Consider the following 18,147-nt stretch of genomic DNA (forward strand, 5'->3'; position numbering starts at 1 on the left):
AGGCCTCATTTTAACTTTTTACAGCAGTTTGAACAGGTTGATCTGTAGTAAAGCAGTACTTTATAGGAAATAAAAGGATAGAAATAAAATAATTTTTCTGCCTCTAAACTTTTAAAAGAAAGGCTGTCTAAATAATTGGACTGTAGAATTTCAAAGCTAGGAAGGCTGGCAGAGAACTAATCCTGTGCTTTCTTGTGATTGATTTCCTTAATATTCTGATGAAAGTTAAGGATTTTCTCCTTAGGAAAATACACACATATGTAAAATTTTGCATATAAGTTTCGGGGTTGACAAACCTCTTAAAATTCCTCAATGGGTTCTAGATTAAGAATCTGTTGGGACTTTGCTGGTGGTCCATGTAAGAATCCCACTGCCAGTGCAGGGACATGGGTTCAATCCCTGGTCTTGCAAGATTCCACATCCCACGGGGTAACTAAGCCCTTGTGCCGCAACTATTGGGCCTGCACTCTAGAGCTCGTTCTTTACAACAGGAGAAGCTACCACGCTGAGAAGCCCACGCACCACAACTAAAGAGTAGCTCACCGCAACTAAAGAAAGCCTGCACGCAGCACTGAAAACCCAGTGCAGCCAAGGAGAAATAAATGTAAAAAAAGAGAAACAGTTCTTAAAAAAAAAAAATCTGTTGGGAATTCCCTGGTGGTCCAATGGTTAGGAGTCTGTGCTCTCACTGCCAAGGGCCTAGGTTCATGTCCAACTCTTTGCGACCCCGGAGTTCTCCAGGCCAGAATACTAGAGTGGGTAGCCTATCCCTTCTCCAACAAATCTTCCCAACCCAAGAATCGAACCAGAGTCTCCTGAATTGCAGGTGGATTCTTTACCAACTGAGCTATCAGGGAAGCCGAAATAAAGAAATAAAATTTTTTAAAAGAGAAAGAATTCTTAAAAAAAAAAAAAATCTGTTGGGAATTCCCTGGTGGTCCAGTGGTTAAGACTCTACTCTCATTGCAGAGGGCCTAGGTTCAATCCCTGACCAGGAAACTAAAATCTGACAAGCTGCACAGGCAGCCAAAAAAAGAGAAACTCCTCAAGAATCTGTTATCTAGTATAACATCAGTGATTTCCTCTCCTTTCATTGATTGATACTACAGCCCAGAATGGCAAGGGAGGCTGCCCATTCCTACCCAGGAAAAGTTCAGTTTGTAGGTAGGGTAATCAGAGAGAAACATGGTAAACAAATTTAATTGAAAGATTGATTTATATATATACATGTATATATCAAGATGGTATTGTTAGAATTTCTTGTATAATACTTTGACTTTTCTTTCTCTTTTGTTTTGTGTTCAGCCCAAAAAGAAGAAGGGAAAAGTGGAAGTGAGATCCATTAATTTGGGGACAGATTATGAATATGGGGCTTTAAACATTCACCTGATTGCATATGACATGGCCCTGACAGAGAGTTATGCCCAGTATGTTCACAACCTCTGCAATCATCTCTCCATTAAAGTCGAGGAAAGGTATGAAAGATGCCTTTGCATGGGATGTTCTCAGTGTGGGTAGCATGCTCTACTTTGTTGTTGTTAAATGAGATATAATTTTTGTTTTGAGAAATAATTTACATGTAGTAAAGTTCACTCTTTTTATGTATATAGTTTGCCACAATCAAAATACAGAACAGCTCCATTAAGTTTTAAAAAGTTTCTTGGTGCCTGAGGTATAGTTAATCTCCTCTGTCTTGCCTCTAGAGTCCCTGGCAACCACTGATTGATTTTCTGTCCCTTTTGTTTTAAGTTCTCCAGAATATCATATAAATGGAATCATATAGTATGTAGCTGTTTGTTTCTGGCCTCTTTCACTTAGCATAATGGATTTAAGATTTATCTGGGGTTCTGCAGACATTCTTTTATTCTGAATATCTATTCAGAATTCTGAATTGTATTCCATTAATTCTGAATAGATACTCAGAGTTCCATACTGAATATCTATTCAGTACTCCATTAATTCTGAATACCTATTCAGAATTCTGAGTAGTATTCCATTAAATGGTAAACCTTAGTTGGTTTATGCCTTCACTGGTTGGTATACATTTGGATTCTTTCTAGTTTATTGGTAATTATGAATAAAGCAAATAGATTCAATAAAAATAAATAAATAAAACAAATAGATTCAAGGGATTAGATCTGATAGACATAGTGCCTGAAGAACTATGGACAGAGGTTTGTGACACTGTATAGGAGGCAGGGATCAAGACCATCCCCAAGAAAAAGAAACGCAAAAAAGCAAAATGGCTGTCTGAGGAGGCCTTACAAATAGCAGTGAAAAGAAGGAAAGCGAAAAGCAAAGGAGAAAAGGAAAGATATACCCATTTGAATGCAGAGTTCCAAAGAATAGCAAGGAGAGATAAGAAATCCTTCCTCAGCGATCAATGCAAAGAAACAGAGGAAAACAACAGAATGGGAAAGACTAGAGATCTCTTTAAGAAAATGAGAGATACCAAGGGAATATTTCATGCAAAGATGGGCTCAATAAAGGACAGTAATGGTAGGGACCTAACAGAAGTAGAAGATATTAAGAAGAGGTGGCAAGAATACACAGAAGAACTGTACAAAAAAGATCTTCACGACCCGGATAATCACAATGGTGTGATCACTCATCTAGAGCCAGACATCCTGGAATGTGAAGTCAAGTGGGCCTTAGAAAGCATCACTACAAACAAAGCTAATGGAGGTGATGGAATTCCAGTTGAGCTATTTCAAATCCTGAAAGATGATGCTGTGAAAGTGCTGCACTCAATATGCAAGCAAATTTGGAAAACTCAGCAGTGGCCACAGGACTGGAAAAGGTCAGTTTTCATTCCAATCTCAAAGAAAGGCAATGCCAAAGAATGCTCAAACTACTGCACAATTGCACTCATCTCACATGCTAGTAAAATAATGCTCAAAATTCTCCAAGCAAGGCTTCAGCAGTACAGGAACCATGAACGTCCAGATGTTCAAGCTGGTTTTAGAAAAGGCAGAGGAGCCAGAGATCAAATTGCCAACATCCTGTGGATCATCGAGAAAACAAGAGAGTTCCAGAAAAACATCTATTTCTGCTTTATTGACTATGCCAAAGCTTTTGACTGTGTGGATTACAAGAAACTGTGGAAAATTCTGAAAGAGATGGGAATACCAGACCATCTGATCTGCCTCTTGAGAAATCTGTATGCAGGTCAGGAGGCAACAGTTAGAACTGGACATGGAACAACAGACTGGTTCCAAATAGGAAAAGGAGTATGTCAAGGCTGTATATTGTCACCCTGCTTATTTAACTTCTTTGCAGAGTACATCATGAGAAATGCTGGGCTGGAAGAAGCACAAGCTGGAATCAAGATTGCTGGGAGAAATATCAATAACCTCAGATATGCAGATGACACCACCCTTCTGGCAGAATGTGAAGAGGAACTAAAGAGCCTCTTGATGCAAGTGAAAGAGGAGAGTGAAAAAGTAGGCTTAAAGCTCAACATTCAGAAAACTAAGATCGTGGCATGTGGTCCCATCACTTCATGGGAAATAGATGGGGAAACAGTGAAATAGTGTCAGACTTTATTTTTTGGGGCTCCAAAATCACTACAGATGGTGATTGCAGCCGCGACATGAACAGACGCTTACTCCTTGGAAGGAAAGTTATGACCAACCTAGATAACATATTCAAAAGCAGAGACATTACTTTGCGACTAAGGTCCATCTAGTCAAGGCTATGGTTTTTCCAGTGGTCATGTATGGATGTGAGAGTTGGACTATAAAGAAAGCTGAGCGCTGAAGAGTTGATGCTTTTGAACTGTGGTATTGGAGAAGACTCTTGAGAGTCCCTTGGGCTGCAAGGAGATCCAACCAGTCCATCCTAAAGTAGATCAGTCCTGGTTGTTCATTGGCAGGACTGATATTGAAGCTGAAACTCCAATACTTTGGGCACCTGATGTGAAGAACTGACTCATTAGAAAAGACTCTGATGCTGGTAAAGATTGAGGGCAGGAGGAGAAGGGGACAACAGAGGATGAGGTGGTTGGATGGCATCACCAACACAATGGACATGGGTTTGGATGGACTCTGGAAGTTGGTGATGGACAGAGAGGCCTGGCGTGCTGCAGTTCTTGGGGTTGCAAAGAGTCAGATACAACTGAGCGACTAAACTGAACTGACTATGCAGACCTTTGTAAGCAAACTAATGTCTCTGCTTTTTAATACATAGTCTAGGTTTGTCATAGCTTTCATTCCAAGGAAGAAGTGTCTTTTAATTTCATGGTTGCAGTCATTGTCTCTAGTGATTTTGGAGCCCAAGAAAATGTCTGTGACTCTTTCCATTGTTTCCCCATCTAGTGCCATGAAGTGATGAAACTGGATGCCATGATCTTAGTTTTTTGAATGTTGAGTTTTAAGCCAGCTTTTTCACTCTCCTCTTTCACCTTCATCGAATTTGAACTTTTAAACCTTTATTACTTACAGTATAACTGTGCTAAATGTGCTCATTAGAAGACTGGATAATCAGCTGTGACTTAAGCACTCATAGCTGATAATACTTCAATTATTTTAGGCCTAAAGATGTGCTTTATCTTTTTTCTGATGCCTGGGAGAGTTGGTTGCTCTTTCAGCACTTGACACATAGCTCTATCATGTCACTTAGTGCTCTGGGCTGTAATGATCTTTTCATGTGTCAGATTCCTTCCCCACTGACTACATAGGGACTATGTTCTTTATTTCTTTAGTACCTAGCATAAAGACTGTTCCATGGGGGACATTAAGCCATTCTGGAAAGAACGACAGGTCATTGAATATGATTGCACAATCCAGTTGTGTATACATTTCCCAAAGTTTAATGAACGAATTTTTAATTAATCAAAAACTACTGGCTGAGCCTCTTTTTGCTCTGTGGTCCATGTGCTCAGTGAACTAAAAGGCACTGGACTTCTTGCTCTGTAGTATAGGCACTTTGTATCTTTTGTCTGGAGGATACAAAGGTAAATGCCCCTGATTTCAAGGAGAGTGTGTGTGTGTACGTGTGTGTACACACATACACACACATAAAAATAATTATAATGTGGAAGATGGTAAGTGAAGATAAAGTTTAATGTCAGTTCAAGAAGACAGAGTAGCATAGTAATTTAGGGCTATGTTTCTCAAAGTACCACTCTGTGAAGCTATTACGAGCTTGTGCCAAAATGTACATTAACACTTTGCTTCCTTCATCAAGAAAGGCTTGCTATTGAAAGACTTTCTATTGGAAGCTATTGAAAACAAAATATTAATTGAATAAAAGTGTGTGTAGTGTTGGTTTCATGCTTCTTATCTTGTCTTGAATTGATAACAAGTTTGCTTATCAGCAGCTTGTCTTTGGATCATACTGAGTAACAAATGATTAAGAGTGAAAACTCTAGAATCAAACTGCCTGCATTGAAATCCTAGTTCTACCCATTATCATCAAGATGACCTGAGAAATTCTGACCTTGGTTTCTTTGACTCCATAATGCAATGATAATTTTCCTATTTTTTTGAGTTCTGAAAATTAAATAGGAAAATATATGATAGCACTTAACAGAGAGACCAGCATATTGTAAACATTCTGTAAATAATATTATTGTTATTAATAATTAATGAGTTTTTTTCAACTGGCACAGTTTAGGGATAGCATCTCAGAAGCTGTAGTGGCAAAGGAGCATTAAATGCCATTTACAGAATGTTATCATACCTTCAGTGAATCAACTCCTTGAAGTAGTGTTTTAAATTTTCAGAGAACTTTTAAAGATATTTTGTTTTTAAAAACTGGCTGTGAAAAGCTCTGACTACATTTGAATAAAGGTAGGAAGCAGTAGCATTTGTTGAGCACCTACTATCAGCCAGCCACTCTGCCAAATACTTTTCTGTGTATTACTTTACTGAATTCATATAAGCACCTTGCCATAGTGGGTACAAGCGTTGACTTTGGAGCCAGACTGCTTCAGTTTTTCCCTTGTTCTGCTACATTCTTACTTTGTGACAGACATTGGGCAGTTTTCTTAACCTGTTTCTGTCTTGGTTTCCTCATCTGTAAGATGAGGTTATAAAAGGACCTATCTAATAAAGCTGTAGTGAAAATTAAGGAGTTAATATACTTAAAATGCTTACAGTTAAGTTTAGAAACTGTTGGCTGCTATTAGTCGTAGTAGCAGTATAATAGAAGCTTGCCTATAGTCATACATCTAACCAGTGGCAAGTTCTTGATTTGAACCCACTTCTTTTCCTTCAAATTCTTAATTCCCTCTAACTGGTTCTCCACACTGCTATTTGTATGATCTTTCTAGAATGGAAATATGATCGTGTCACTCCCTTGCTTAAGTTCTTCCATGGCCTCCCATTCAAGATCAAAATAAAAGTTCCTCGCATGTCTTGCTAGGTGCTCCATTGGGTGGGCTTGTCTCTCTTGCCTTAACGCACACTTCTCTTTCCTGCTTCTATCTCCAATTGCACTGACTTTGTTTTTTGTCTTTTCCCACCTCAGGACCTTTGCATATGCTCTCTAAAGCCTGGAATATTTTTTCCCCTTCAGCTAATCAACCCCTATTTTTTTTCCTTAGGCTTTATTTTGAATGTCACTTCTTCAGAGAACCTCATTAAGTTAGGTCTTTACGTTATATATTTAGGAGAAGTAAAGAGTAAAAAACTTCCCTTTTATAATGCTAATTCCTTACCCTCATAATTACTTGACTATTACTAGACTCTAAGATCTGTGAGGCAGGGACTATTTCTGTCTTTATCAGCAGTCATGCTAAGACCTTGCATAGTATCTGACACATAGTGGGCACTGGATGAATACTTGTTGCCTTGGATTTAGTTCCAATAGCCATAAAGATAAATTCCTAGTATAACAGAATGAACAATGTGCTGCTTTTTGCCTCTTTCCTTGTTCTTTGCTCCAAATAGTGCAGAGCATAAAGAAATGTTCACTTTTAGCAATTCACTTCTTTGGAATGATTGAGGTTTTCAGACCATTATATCAGGTATTCTTGCTGCCCAGCTTTTCAGAGATAAAATGATCTTCTTTTCTTCTGATTTTCATTTTATCTTGATCCATTTTTCCTTTAGGAGTTGGGAATAGGGCTCTGACCTTGAGATGGAATTGAGCAAGGGAGCTGTGTGCTAGCTTTTGTTCTATAAATGGTCTGCATCACTGCAGCTGCAGCTCACCCAGAGGAGGAGAGGAAGAAGCCTCTCCTGTGGGTCCTTTAATTTTCCTGTCTCCCTTGCCGAGCAGCTGTCTGAAGAGATGGAAATCTTACTTATCTGGGAGCAGCTTCCAAGCCTGAACCTGACCAGCTCCTGTTCTCTGTAGAGAGTAAAAGCATCCTTCTCTGTAAGGCTGTTCTTTCCTTTTTAAAAAAAATCCACTTACATTGTTCAAATGGAGGTATAACATATATAGTAAAGCCCACAGGTTCTAAGTTCCCTAGCATCCTAGCAGGCCCCCTTGTGTCCTATCCCAGCTGCTGCTGCTGCTAAGTTGCTTCAGTCGTGTCTGACTCTGTGTGACCCCATAGACGGCAGCCCACCAGGCTCCCCCGTCCCTGGGATTCTCCTGGCAAGAACACTGGAGTGGGTTGCCATTTCCTTCTCCAGTGCATGAAAATGAAAAGTGAAAGTGAAGTTGCTCAGTCGTGTCCGACTCTTCGCGACCCCATGGACCACAGCCCACCAGGCTCCACCATCCATGGGATTCTCCAGGCAAGAGTACTGGAGTGGGGTGCCATTGCCTATCCCAGCAGTACTCCTCAAAAGCAGCACTATTTTGTCATGTTAGGCTGACTCTTGAAATTCAACTACTTCATTTCTTCTCTTCTGTTTTCACTATCTGATCATCCAAATAATGTTTATTGTAGAAGACCGGGGAAGTACAGAAATATGTAGATACTAAAGAAAAATAACCTTTACTCTTGTGACTCAAAGGTCTATTCTACTTTAAAATGACTAGAGTTCCCAGTATATTTTTTTAAAATCAAACTATGTCTGATTTTTCTATTGGTTCTCCTTGAGGGCCTCATGCCTCCTTGCCTTTGTAGACTGCCTTCTTTTGGAATGCCCTCCAGGCAAACATCTATGTTCATTCTTTACATCTTGATAAAGCACTGCCTCACCTATGAAGCCTTCCCCAGGCTCTCCCCCTTTTCTCCCTCTTGTCTCTGTAATATTTGGTATATACCTATATTGCCTTTGTCTTCCTGTAGTGCAAATGTTTGTGTACTTACTTGTCTCCAAAACATTCTTAGCAAGCTCCTTGAAAGCATAAATTGCATTGTGCCCATCAGACCACCTAGGACAGAACAGGATCTCAGTAAATGTTTGTTGAATAAGTGAATGAATAAACAAATCAATGAAATCTTGCTGAAGTAAGTGTTGAAGAATAAAATGCATGCTCAGTGGTAGGAATGAACAAGTCCCACTTTATTCAGTCTTATCTGTAGAATGTCAAAAAAGAAAAAGAACATTTTAGAGCCTGTTTACTTTTCTGAAAGCTTTTACATAATTGCTTTATTTTATTTTCCATAACAAGTTTATGAATGTGCTCCCCTCCCCATTTTTGGCTGTGCCATGCAGTATGCGGGATCTTAGTTCTCTGACCGGGGTTTGAACCCATGTCCCCTGCAATGGAAGTGTGGAGTCCTAACTACTAGACCTCCAGGGAAGTCCCTGTTTTTATAAACAAGTTATTGCCAAGTGTAAATTTGAAGTGATCAGAGATTGTGCTATAAAATGGAAGGGGTTGTTATTTAGGGGACTTTACCTGAAGTTTGCAATACCTAGCATTTACTCACTGTTGTAAAGGCAAGGGAATTGGCATTTGTAGGCATAGTATGCCAGGCAAATTACTTACATAATCTTATTTAACTGGGGCGGAGCCCTTACGAATAGCTGTGAAAAAAAGAGAAGCGAAAAGCAAAGAAGAAAAGGAAAGATATAATCATCTAAATGCAGAGTTCCAAAGAATAGCAAGGAGAGATAAGAAAGCCTTCCTCAGCGATCAATGCAAAGAAATAGAGGAAAACAACAGAATGGGAAAGACTAGAGATCTCTTCAAGAAAATTAGAGATACCAAGGGAACATTTCATGCAAAGATGGGCTCAATAAAGGACAGTAATGGTATGGACCTAAGAGAAGTAGAAGATATTAAGAAGAGGTGGCAAGAATACACAGAAGAACTGTACAAAAAGGTCTTCACAACCCAGATAGTCATGATGATGTGATCACTAATCTAGAGCCAGACATCCTGGAATGTGAAGTCAAGTGGGCCTTAGAAAGCATCACTACGAACAAAGCTAGTGGAGATGATGGAATTTCAGTTGAGCTATTTCAAATCCTGAAAGATGATGCTGTGAAAGTGCTGCACTCAATATGCCAGCAAGTTTGGAAAACTCAGCAGTGGCCACAGGACTGGAAAAGGTCAGTTTTCATTCCAATCTCAAAGAAGACAATGCTGAAGAGTGCTCAAACTACTGCACAATTGTACTCATCTCACATGCTAGTAAAGTAATGCTCAAAATTCTCCAAGCAAGGCTTCAGCAGTACAGGAACCATGAACGTCCAGATGTTCAAGCTGGTTTTAGAAAAGGCAGAGGAGCCAGAGATCAAATTGCCAACATCCTGTGGATCATCGAAAAAGCAAGAGAGTTCCAGAAAAACATCTATTTCTGCTTTATTGACTATGCCAAAGCTTTTGACTGTGTGCATCACAAGAAACTGTGGAAAATTCTGAAAGAGATAGGAATACCAGACCATCTGATCTGCCTCTTGAGAAACCTATATGCAGGTCAGGAAGCAACAGTTAGAACTGGACATGGAATAATAGATTGGTTCCAAATAGGAAAAGGAGTACGTCAAGGCTGTATATTGTCACCCTGCTTATTTAACTTCTGTGCAGAGTATATCATGAGAAACTCTGGGCTGGAAGAAGCACAAGCTGGAATCAAGATTGCTGGGAGAAATATCAATAACCTCAGATATGCAGATGACACCACTCTTCTGGCAGAAAGTGAAGAAGAACTAAAGAGCCTCTCGATGCAAGTGAAAGAGGAGAGTGAAAAAGTAGGCTTAAAGCTCAACATTCAGAAAACTAAGATCGTGGCATGTGGTCCCATCACTTCATGGGAAATAGATGGGGAAACAATGGAAACAGTGTCAGACTTTATTTTTTTGGGCTCCAAAATCACTGCAAATAGTGATTGCAGCCATGAAATTAAAAGATGGTTATTCCTTGGAAGGAAAGTTATGACCAACCTAGATAGCGTATTCAAAAGCAGAGGCATTATTTTGCCAACAAAGGTCCGTCTAGTCAAGGCTATGGTTTTCCCAGTGGTCATGTATGGATGTGAGAGTTGGACTGTGAAGAAAGCTGAGTGCCGAAGAATTGATGCTTTTGAACTGTGGTTTTGGAGAAGACTCTTGAGAGTCCCTTGGACTGCAAGGAGATCCAACCAGTCCATCCTAAAGGAGATCAGTCCTGGGTGTTCACTGGAAGGACTGATGTTGAAGCTGAAACTCCAATAATGTGGCCATCTCATGCGAAGAGTTGACTCATTTGAAAAGACCCTGATGCTGGGAGGGATTGTGGGCAGGAGGAGAAGGGGACAACAGAGGATGAGATGGCTGGATGGTATCACCGACTCGATGGACGTGAGTTTGAGTGAACTCCGGGAGTTGCTGATGGACAGGGAGGCCTGACATGCTGCCTTTCTTGGGGTCACAAAGAGTCGGACACGACTGAGTGACTGAACTGAACTGAACTGAACTGAAAACGCTATGAACTAGGTATTATTATCTTCATTTAATAGCTGAAGAAACAAAGACCCAGAGAGCTGAATTAGTTTGTCCAAGGTCAAATAGGTAATAAGTGGCAGAGCCAACATTTAAATCCAGTACTGACTTGCATGTTTCCAAAACACTTTCCATTACACCAGACTTCTTTTTGTAGCAGTTCATCTGTAGAGGGTCATGCTTCTTTCTCTTAATTCATGAAGTTTGTGTAACATGAAAAGTCAGCAGTCCTACTGTTGTTATTAGTATTCCATTTGAGTATTCAGTTTGAGGAACTTTTTGATAAGATGAACACAATACTAATATCATATTTCTGTGTAGTCATCAGTTCTATCTCATCACCATATCTGATTCTCATAATTGTCTATTGATAAAATCCTGGATTGTAATCCCCATTATACATGAAGAAACTGAGTCCAAGAAGGGGAAGGGACTTGCCTAAGTAAATATTACTCATAAGTGGCAGGGCTAAGACGTGACCCCAAGTCCAGCACTCTTTTCATTGTGGTATATAGATCTACTGAAGCTGATTATAGTGAGCATAGATTACAACAATGTTTCTCAACCTGGAGACGTTTAACAATGTCTGGAGATAGTTCTGATTGTTATCACTTTGAGGTTAGGGATGCATAGGCCAGCCCCCACCATAAGAATTATCTGTTCTAAAGGGTCAATAGTGCTGACATTAAGAAATCCTGCTGTAGAACTGAAGCAGGGGACTCCCTTGGTGGTCCAGTGGTTAAGACTCTGTGCTGCCACTGCAGGGTGCACGGGTTTAGTCTCTGGCCAGAGAACTAAGATTTCACATGCCTCACAGCATGGCCAAATTTAAAAAAAATAAATAAGTAAAATAAAAATACAACTGGAGCAGGATTGGGTTTCACGCCTCATTTCTTCAGAAGAGATGAAATACCCAAGGTTAGCCTCCAGAGTGTACCTAGTGGCGAGCTTAATTCTTTTAGAACTGGCTATTATTTAGTAGCAGCAAATACTTATTAATCACCAGGCTTTACTCAGAGTGTTATATTAAGCGTGACTAGGGATGCATAAAAGTATTAGATGTGGTCTATCCCCTCACGGAGTGTAAAGGCTTCTGGAGAAGGTGTAAGAGGATCTGGTTACCTTGCCCCTGGCTGCAGATAGACAGCCCAAGGTTGCAGGAGCTACTGCATGCAGTGGTGGCTGCACTCAGGCACTACCCTGACTGAAGTGGTGTGGCTGGCTTAAAGGAACCCTCCCAATAGCTGACTTTTCCTTCCCACAGTTATGCGATGCCCACCAAAACCATGGAGGTGTTGCAGCTTCAGGACCAAGGCAACAAAATGTTACTGGACTCAGTTCTTACCACCCACGAGCGAGTGGTTCAGGTAGGTACTCTGGAAGAAACTTGAAATGTCTCTGCCTCTCCTGGTTCTTTCTTGGTTGAGTTTCAAACCTGATATCCAGTTGTCTACTGGGTTTCTCCGCCAAGATGTTCAACAGGTACCCTGCACTCAGTGTATGCAAGACTAATTGTAGAGGATTGTGTTTTTTTTGCCTATAATCCTCCTCACCTTTGAGCTTAATGCTTGACCCTTCTTTGTCCTTGGGTATCCATTCATTCTCCAGATTCTATGGTTTCTACCCCTAAAAACCTTTCAGATCCATCCACTTTGCTTTACATTCATGTCAATGTGATCATGTCGTTTTCCCACATAGACCCCCCCCTCAGTGGCTTCCCTTTAACTCTGTATCCATTAGCAGTCAGTCCTTTTTCCCCATTCCCCTAGCTCCTGGCAACCACTAATCTACTTTCCATTTCTGTGGTTTTACCTCTTCTAGACTCTTCTTCAAATGAAATTATATAATATATGGCCTTTATGTCTAGCTTCTTTCATGTAGCATAATGTTTTCTGGGTTCATCCATGTTGTAGTAGTAGCACATATCAATACTTCATTCCTTTTTACTGCCAAGTAATATTCCAACACATGGACTTCACCCTTTTTGATCCACTCAAGAAATGTATCAGGAAGATAACCAGCAGGATGTTAAGATAGTAACACCCTAAATCTATGTTAAATTTTTAAATGATTAAAGTACTTACAATCTTGGTTCTTTAAGTGTTATCAGGAATAAATTATTTGAGCTTCATTTTATGACAGATCTAACTTGCCACCAAGGCCCATAGGATAAAGTTTGATTAGCACCTAAATGGCTTCATGATTCTTCTCCAGCTTTTCCTCTTCACACCTTCATTCGTTCCAGTCACACATGGAACTAGTTTTAATTCTCTAGTACTGTGCTCTTCCTTCACATTTTACTGAATATTATTTCCTCTGCCTTAAAAAAAAAAACTCAACTCCACACTACAGTTGAATTCTCCCAATTTACCCTTGTTTTTCAAGACTCCAACCAGATGTTACCTCTTTGGGAAGCTTTTTTTTAACCTCCCTGATTAAGTTAGGTAGATGTTTCTCTTCTGGGTTCTGCCTGCCCCCTGCATGCCTTTCTTCCAACACATCTGATATATCTTTGGATTCTCAGCACAGGGTCTGACGACAATCAGATAATGGGTGATCTATGTGGGTAAACTTGAGTTGACTCAGAAAGTCATCCTGGACTTAACCTCTTAATCCAGTTATGACATTCATTGCCTACAAGAGCAGATATGGGGGCGGGGCGGGGGGGGGGGGAAGAGCAGATATTGGCCATGACCATCTCAGTAATCAGACAGCTTGGCAGATCAGCAAGAAAAATCAAAATGCTGTGAAATCTGAGCTCCAAGACCAGCTCTGGGTGTTAATCCTTCACCCAAAGGCCCTCAGGCTCTACTGGTGCTGACATTTGAGCCCTTGCCCTTTCTGCCCAACCACCTAACTTTTAGTGACTCTCTTCGAGCATCTTCTTTCCTTTTGCAGATCAGCGGTTTGAGTGCTACGTTTGCAGAGATTTTCTTGGAAATAATCCAAAGCAATCTTCCTGAAGGAGTCAAATTGTCAGTGAGGGAGGTAGGTGCTAATTTGAGAAGAGGCCCACTGATGGGCTCAAAATATGGATAAGAAAATCTGGACTGGCTGACTTTAGAAACAGAAAAGTCATGTGGATAACTTAACCCAGCTAATAATCAGGAAAGGTGTGCAGGCTGCTTTACCGTGATTATTAGTCTGACTGTTCCAATGCATCAGGGATCATACTTCGTAGACCATGAAAGGTGAACTCGGTCAGAGCATCCTGATATTAGGGGTAGCCCATTATACCCCCAAATTCCCTCCCTTGAGGCAGCCGTATAGCAGAAAGAATATGACTTAAGGTCACATACAGTGTAAGTAATCAGAACACAAATAGGCATGGAGGAAGTCCAATTCAAATTTGAGTCCTTGATACCTAATATAAGTCTGGTACATAGTATGTGTGTGCATGCTAAGTTGCTTCAGTCGTGTCCGACTCTTTGCAACACTGTTACTGTAGCCTGCCAGGCTCCTCTGTCCATGGGGATTCTCCAGGCAAGAATACTGGAGGTGGATTGCTGTGCCCTCCTCCAGGGGATCTTCCCGACCCAGGGATCGAACCCTGGTACATAGTAGCTACTCAGTAAAAGTTAGTTGAATTGAAATAATTTTCTACAGAGCTGGCTGATGTATCCTTTTCTGATGCTGGGCATATTTGAGTGACTCTGTAATAATTCCCTCTTATTTTCTTTTTCTCCTCCACAGCACACTGAAGAAGACTTCAAGGGAAGGTTCAAACCTCGGCCAGAACTGGAAGAACTGTTAGCCAAGTTGAACTAGCTCATTGCAGACCCTTTCATGCCTTTCAGCACTGGTGATATTGAGTGGCAAGGGGAAGAGCTTCCTGGGTGGCCAGAGTTGAGCAGGAGACCCTGACCCTCTACATCATAAGTACCCATCTCCACTGCCAGGAGTGTCTCCTCTCCTTGCTTACCAATTGTCACCACTTTTTTTTGAGCCAACCCTGGGTATCCTCCATCTAATAAAAGCTGATGGATATGTGTATGTATGTGAGAAGTCAGTCCATCCTGTGGAGTATCTTTAACTAAGGGGTTGGATTTCTCTTTGCTTGGTGCTTTAGTGCACAAGTGTGTTCCCCTTCAGAATTTCTCCAATTAAGAGTGAACTCATCCTTTAAATCAACCTGGCATGGAGTCCCTTTAATGAGGCAGACAATCATAAGTAAACTCTCCATGGATAAAAGGCACAGGGAGGGAGATTTTGTATATGAAAAATCCCTCTGGATAGAATCAGGGTCTATTTATAAGTGAAAAAAAAGATTACCTTGTTGGGTAGTGAGTGACCTGTCATAAGTATGCAGGTAGATGTTACATAACTGCAAATTAGGGTTGCCTGGAATAAGTTTAAGCAGAGAATTAAAGGTTGATCTTGGTCAGGTGTCAGGAAATTGCAGCCTGTGAGCCAAATCCCATCCACTGTCTATTTGCTTTTTAAAAATAATTTATTGAGGTGACATTCACATGTCACAAAACTAACCATTTGAAAGTGAATAATCGCACGGTATTTAATACATTTGCAGTGTTGTGCAACCTCTATCCAGTTCCAAAACCCTATTTTAAACCCTCATAGACAAAGGTTTATGGGAACAGAGCCCTGCTCATTCATTTATATATTGTCTGTGGTTGCTTTTATGTTGCCATGGCAGAGCTGAGTCGCTGTGACAAAGACGGTTAAGCTAAAACATTTTTACATGGCCCTTTATAAAAATAGTTTGTCAAACATGGATCTAAGTCATTGGTTTTTAAACTTAAGCACACATCAGGATCACCTGCAAGGCTTTTAAGAACACAAATTACTGGACTCCAATCCCAGATTTTCTGATTTAGATCTTGAGCAAGGGTGCTGCTGCTGCTGGTCAAAGTTGCTGGTCCTCTTTGAGAACCACTAGCCTTAAGGGTTATGGCACCCTCCTCCAGTGTTCTTGCCTGGAGAATTCCATGGACGGAGAGCCTGGAAGGCTGCAGTCCATGGGGTCACGAAGAGTCGGACACGACTGAGTGACTTCACTTTCCCTTTTCACTTTCACCCAGTGGAGAAGGAAATGGCAACCCACTCCAGTGTTCTTGCCTGGAGAATCCCAGGGATGGGGGAGCCTGGTGGGCTGCCGTCGATGGCGTCGCACAGAGTCGGACACAACTGAAGCGACTTAGCAGCAGCAGCAGCAGCAGCCTTAAGGACTTCCCTAGTGGCTCAGACTGTAAAGTGTCTGCCTGCAATGTGGGAGACTCAGGTTCGATCCCTGAGTTGGGAAGATCCCCTGGAGAAGGAAATGGCAACCCACTCCAGTACTCTTGCCTGGAAAATTCCATGGACAGAGGAGCCTTGTAGGCTATAGTCCATGAGGTCACAAAGAGTCAGACACGACTGAGTGACTTCACTTCATATGTGTGTGCATGCAGATAGTAACCATGTGTGAAAATGTGTGAGTGCGTCTCACATTTATTGAACTCTAATTATGCTCTATGCTTTATACAGATTATCCTTGGGGTTGATGGTATTTCCAATTTTACAGGTGAAGAAACGGGTTTGGAGAGCTGAATCAACATCCTAGGGTCACACGGCTAATAAGTGGCACACCTCTCCCCTCTGTTACCCATTACTTCTCTTGGATAACCTATGCAGAGGTCTGGGAGAGCTTAGAGCATTCTTAGTATTGCATGTACTTTCCTGAAATTTTTCAGAAATTTTCAGCTCTGAAGTTATTTTGGTTTATTTGGTTTCCAAAAGCAACAAGGGGAAACTCAGATTTCTTCTCAAGGTGTAACACTGGGGAGGGCTGTCAAGATAGCAGGTGCCCTCAATTAAAATGCTTTTCTGAATTCAAATTGAAGGTTCAGCAGGCCAGGACTTAGAAGGGAACCCCACTGGGAGTATGGGCAGAATTTGCCAGGTGAAGACTGATATTTTGGTTGGAGAAGTAATCATTGCTGAGTTTCCTTTAGGGAAGTTGAGAGAGCAGCAGCTAATGGATGAGTATAAAATTGGAGGATGTGTAGTGACTTGAAAATAAGGTGAATTAAACATATGTATACACACAGACGGGCTTCCCAGGTGGCACCAGTGGTAAAGAACCCGCCCGCCAATGCAGGAGACATTAGAGACAGGGTTCGATCCCTGGGTTGGGAAGATCCCCTGGAGGGCATGGCAACCCACTCCAGTATTCTTGCCTGGAGAACCCCCATGGACAGAAGAGCCTGGGGGGCTACAGTCCATAGGGTTGCAGAGTTGGACACAACTGAAGCAACTTAGCACACAAGCATACACACAGACACACAGTGCCTCCATATCACATGGGCAATGGGCAATGTCATGTGGGCCCCATTTAGGAACGTGGAATACAGTGGTATTTTCCAGCTACTCACCTTTCCTTGTTAATAATTTGTGACAGCAAAACGCAAGGTTTCACAAATCGACAAAATACTAGAGCTTAGGGACATGAGACCAGCCAGCCTAACCTCTTTTATCCTGCAAGTGCAGGTGAGGGCCCAGGAAGGGCAGTGCTTTAGTCAAGGTGGCAGGGCACCTCATCGGCAGAGCTGGGAGCAGGATTCAGATCTCTTGATTCCCAGTCCATCTCTTTCCATTACATCATGAGGGATGAGTCAGGCTTCCCTCTTAAACAGGAGGCTTCTGAGTTGTCACCTTGGAGCTCTTGTGTCACTGACCTAGTTAGTGATTTATCCTCTCACTAGAGCCAAAGGGCTTTTGTTGCTCGTGATTAGTCTGCCCTGAAACAGATGAAAATTACTCATCATGCCTTATCCTGGTAAAAGGGACAGATATTTCACTCTTTAGAGGGAAGTGAACTTCCCTAGGAACACATGGCAGTGAAATCAAATGGAATACAAGTCTCTGGGCTCTAGGCTGATAATATTAATTCCTTCTCCTGCCTTCCTGAAAGAACCTAGTATAAAGAAAAGAGGCAGACAAAACTGAGCTGTTCTTAATTTCTACATTTATTAGTTTTGAGGCCTCAGGTGAGTTATTTTAATCTTATCAATCCTGTTTTTTGATGTGTAAAATGGGGGTAATCCCTTTTAGGAACTTGAGATGGAGATAATGTATAAAATGGGCAAGCATGTGCTCAGTAAATGTTAGATTACCTTCCCATCTAAACTTCCCTATACTTTTTTTAAAGATTATTTTTTCATTGAAGTATAATTTATATATGGTGAAACAAAGATCTTAAGTGTATATCTGATCAGTTTTGAAAATGCTGTCACCTGTGAAACCTACACTTCTATTAAAGACATTTCCACCCCCAAGAAAGTTCCTCTACATTCTTTGATAGTCATTCTTCCCAGGAACAACCACCAATCTCATTTCTATTGCCATAGGTTAGTTTTGTCTAACAATATATAAA

The 18,147-nt window shown here is 41.1% G+C and overlaps 1 protein-coding gene across 1 annotated transcript in view; it reads left to right on the forward strand.

Annotated features, from left to right (window-relative positions):
- MRPL48 (mitochondrial ribosomal protein L48) overlaps window positions 1-18,047 on the forward strand; it is a 54,592-nt gene extending 36,545 nt beyond the window's left edge. Inside the window, exons 5-8 of the mRNA XM_004016309.6 lie at window positions 1,306-1,475; window positions 12,040-12,142; window positions 13,674-13,763; window positions 14,469-18,047. Coding sequence (XP_004016358.1) covers window positions 1,306-1,475; window positions 12,040-12,142; window positions 13,674-13,763; window positions 14,469-14,543 — 438 coding nt within the window. The 3' untranslated portion in view covers window positions 14,544-18,047. The remainder of the gene's footprint in view (window positions 1-1,305; window positions 1,476-12,039; window positions 12,143-13,673; window positions 13,764-14,468) is intronic.
- The last annotated feature ends 100 nt before the right edge of the window (window positions 18,048-18,147 follow it).

The sequence above is a fragment of the Ovis aries genome, chromosome 15 (assembly GCF_016772045.2).
Source record: "Ovis aries strain OAR_USU_Benz2616 breed Rambouillet chromosome 15, ARS-UI_Ramb_v3.0, whole genome shotgun sequence".
In the NCBI taxonomy this organism is placed as follows: domain Eukaryota; kingdom Metazoa; phylum Chordata; class Mammalia; order Artiodactyla; family Bovidae; genus Ovis; species Ovis aries.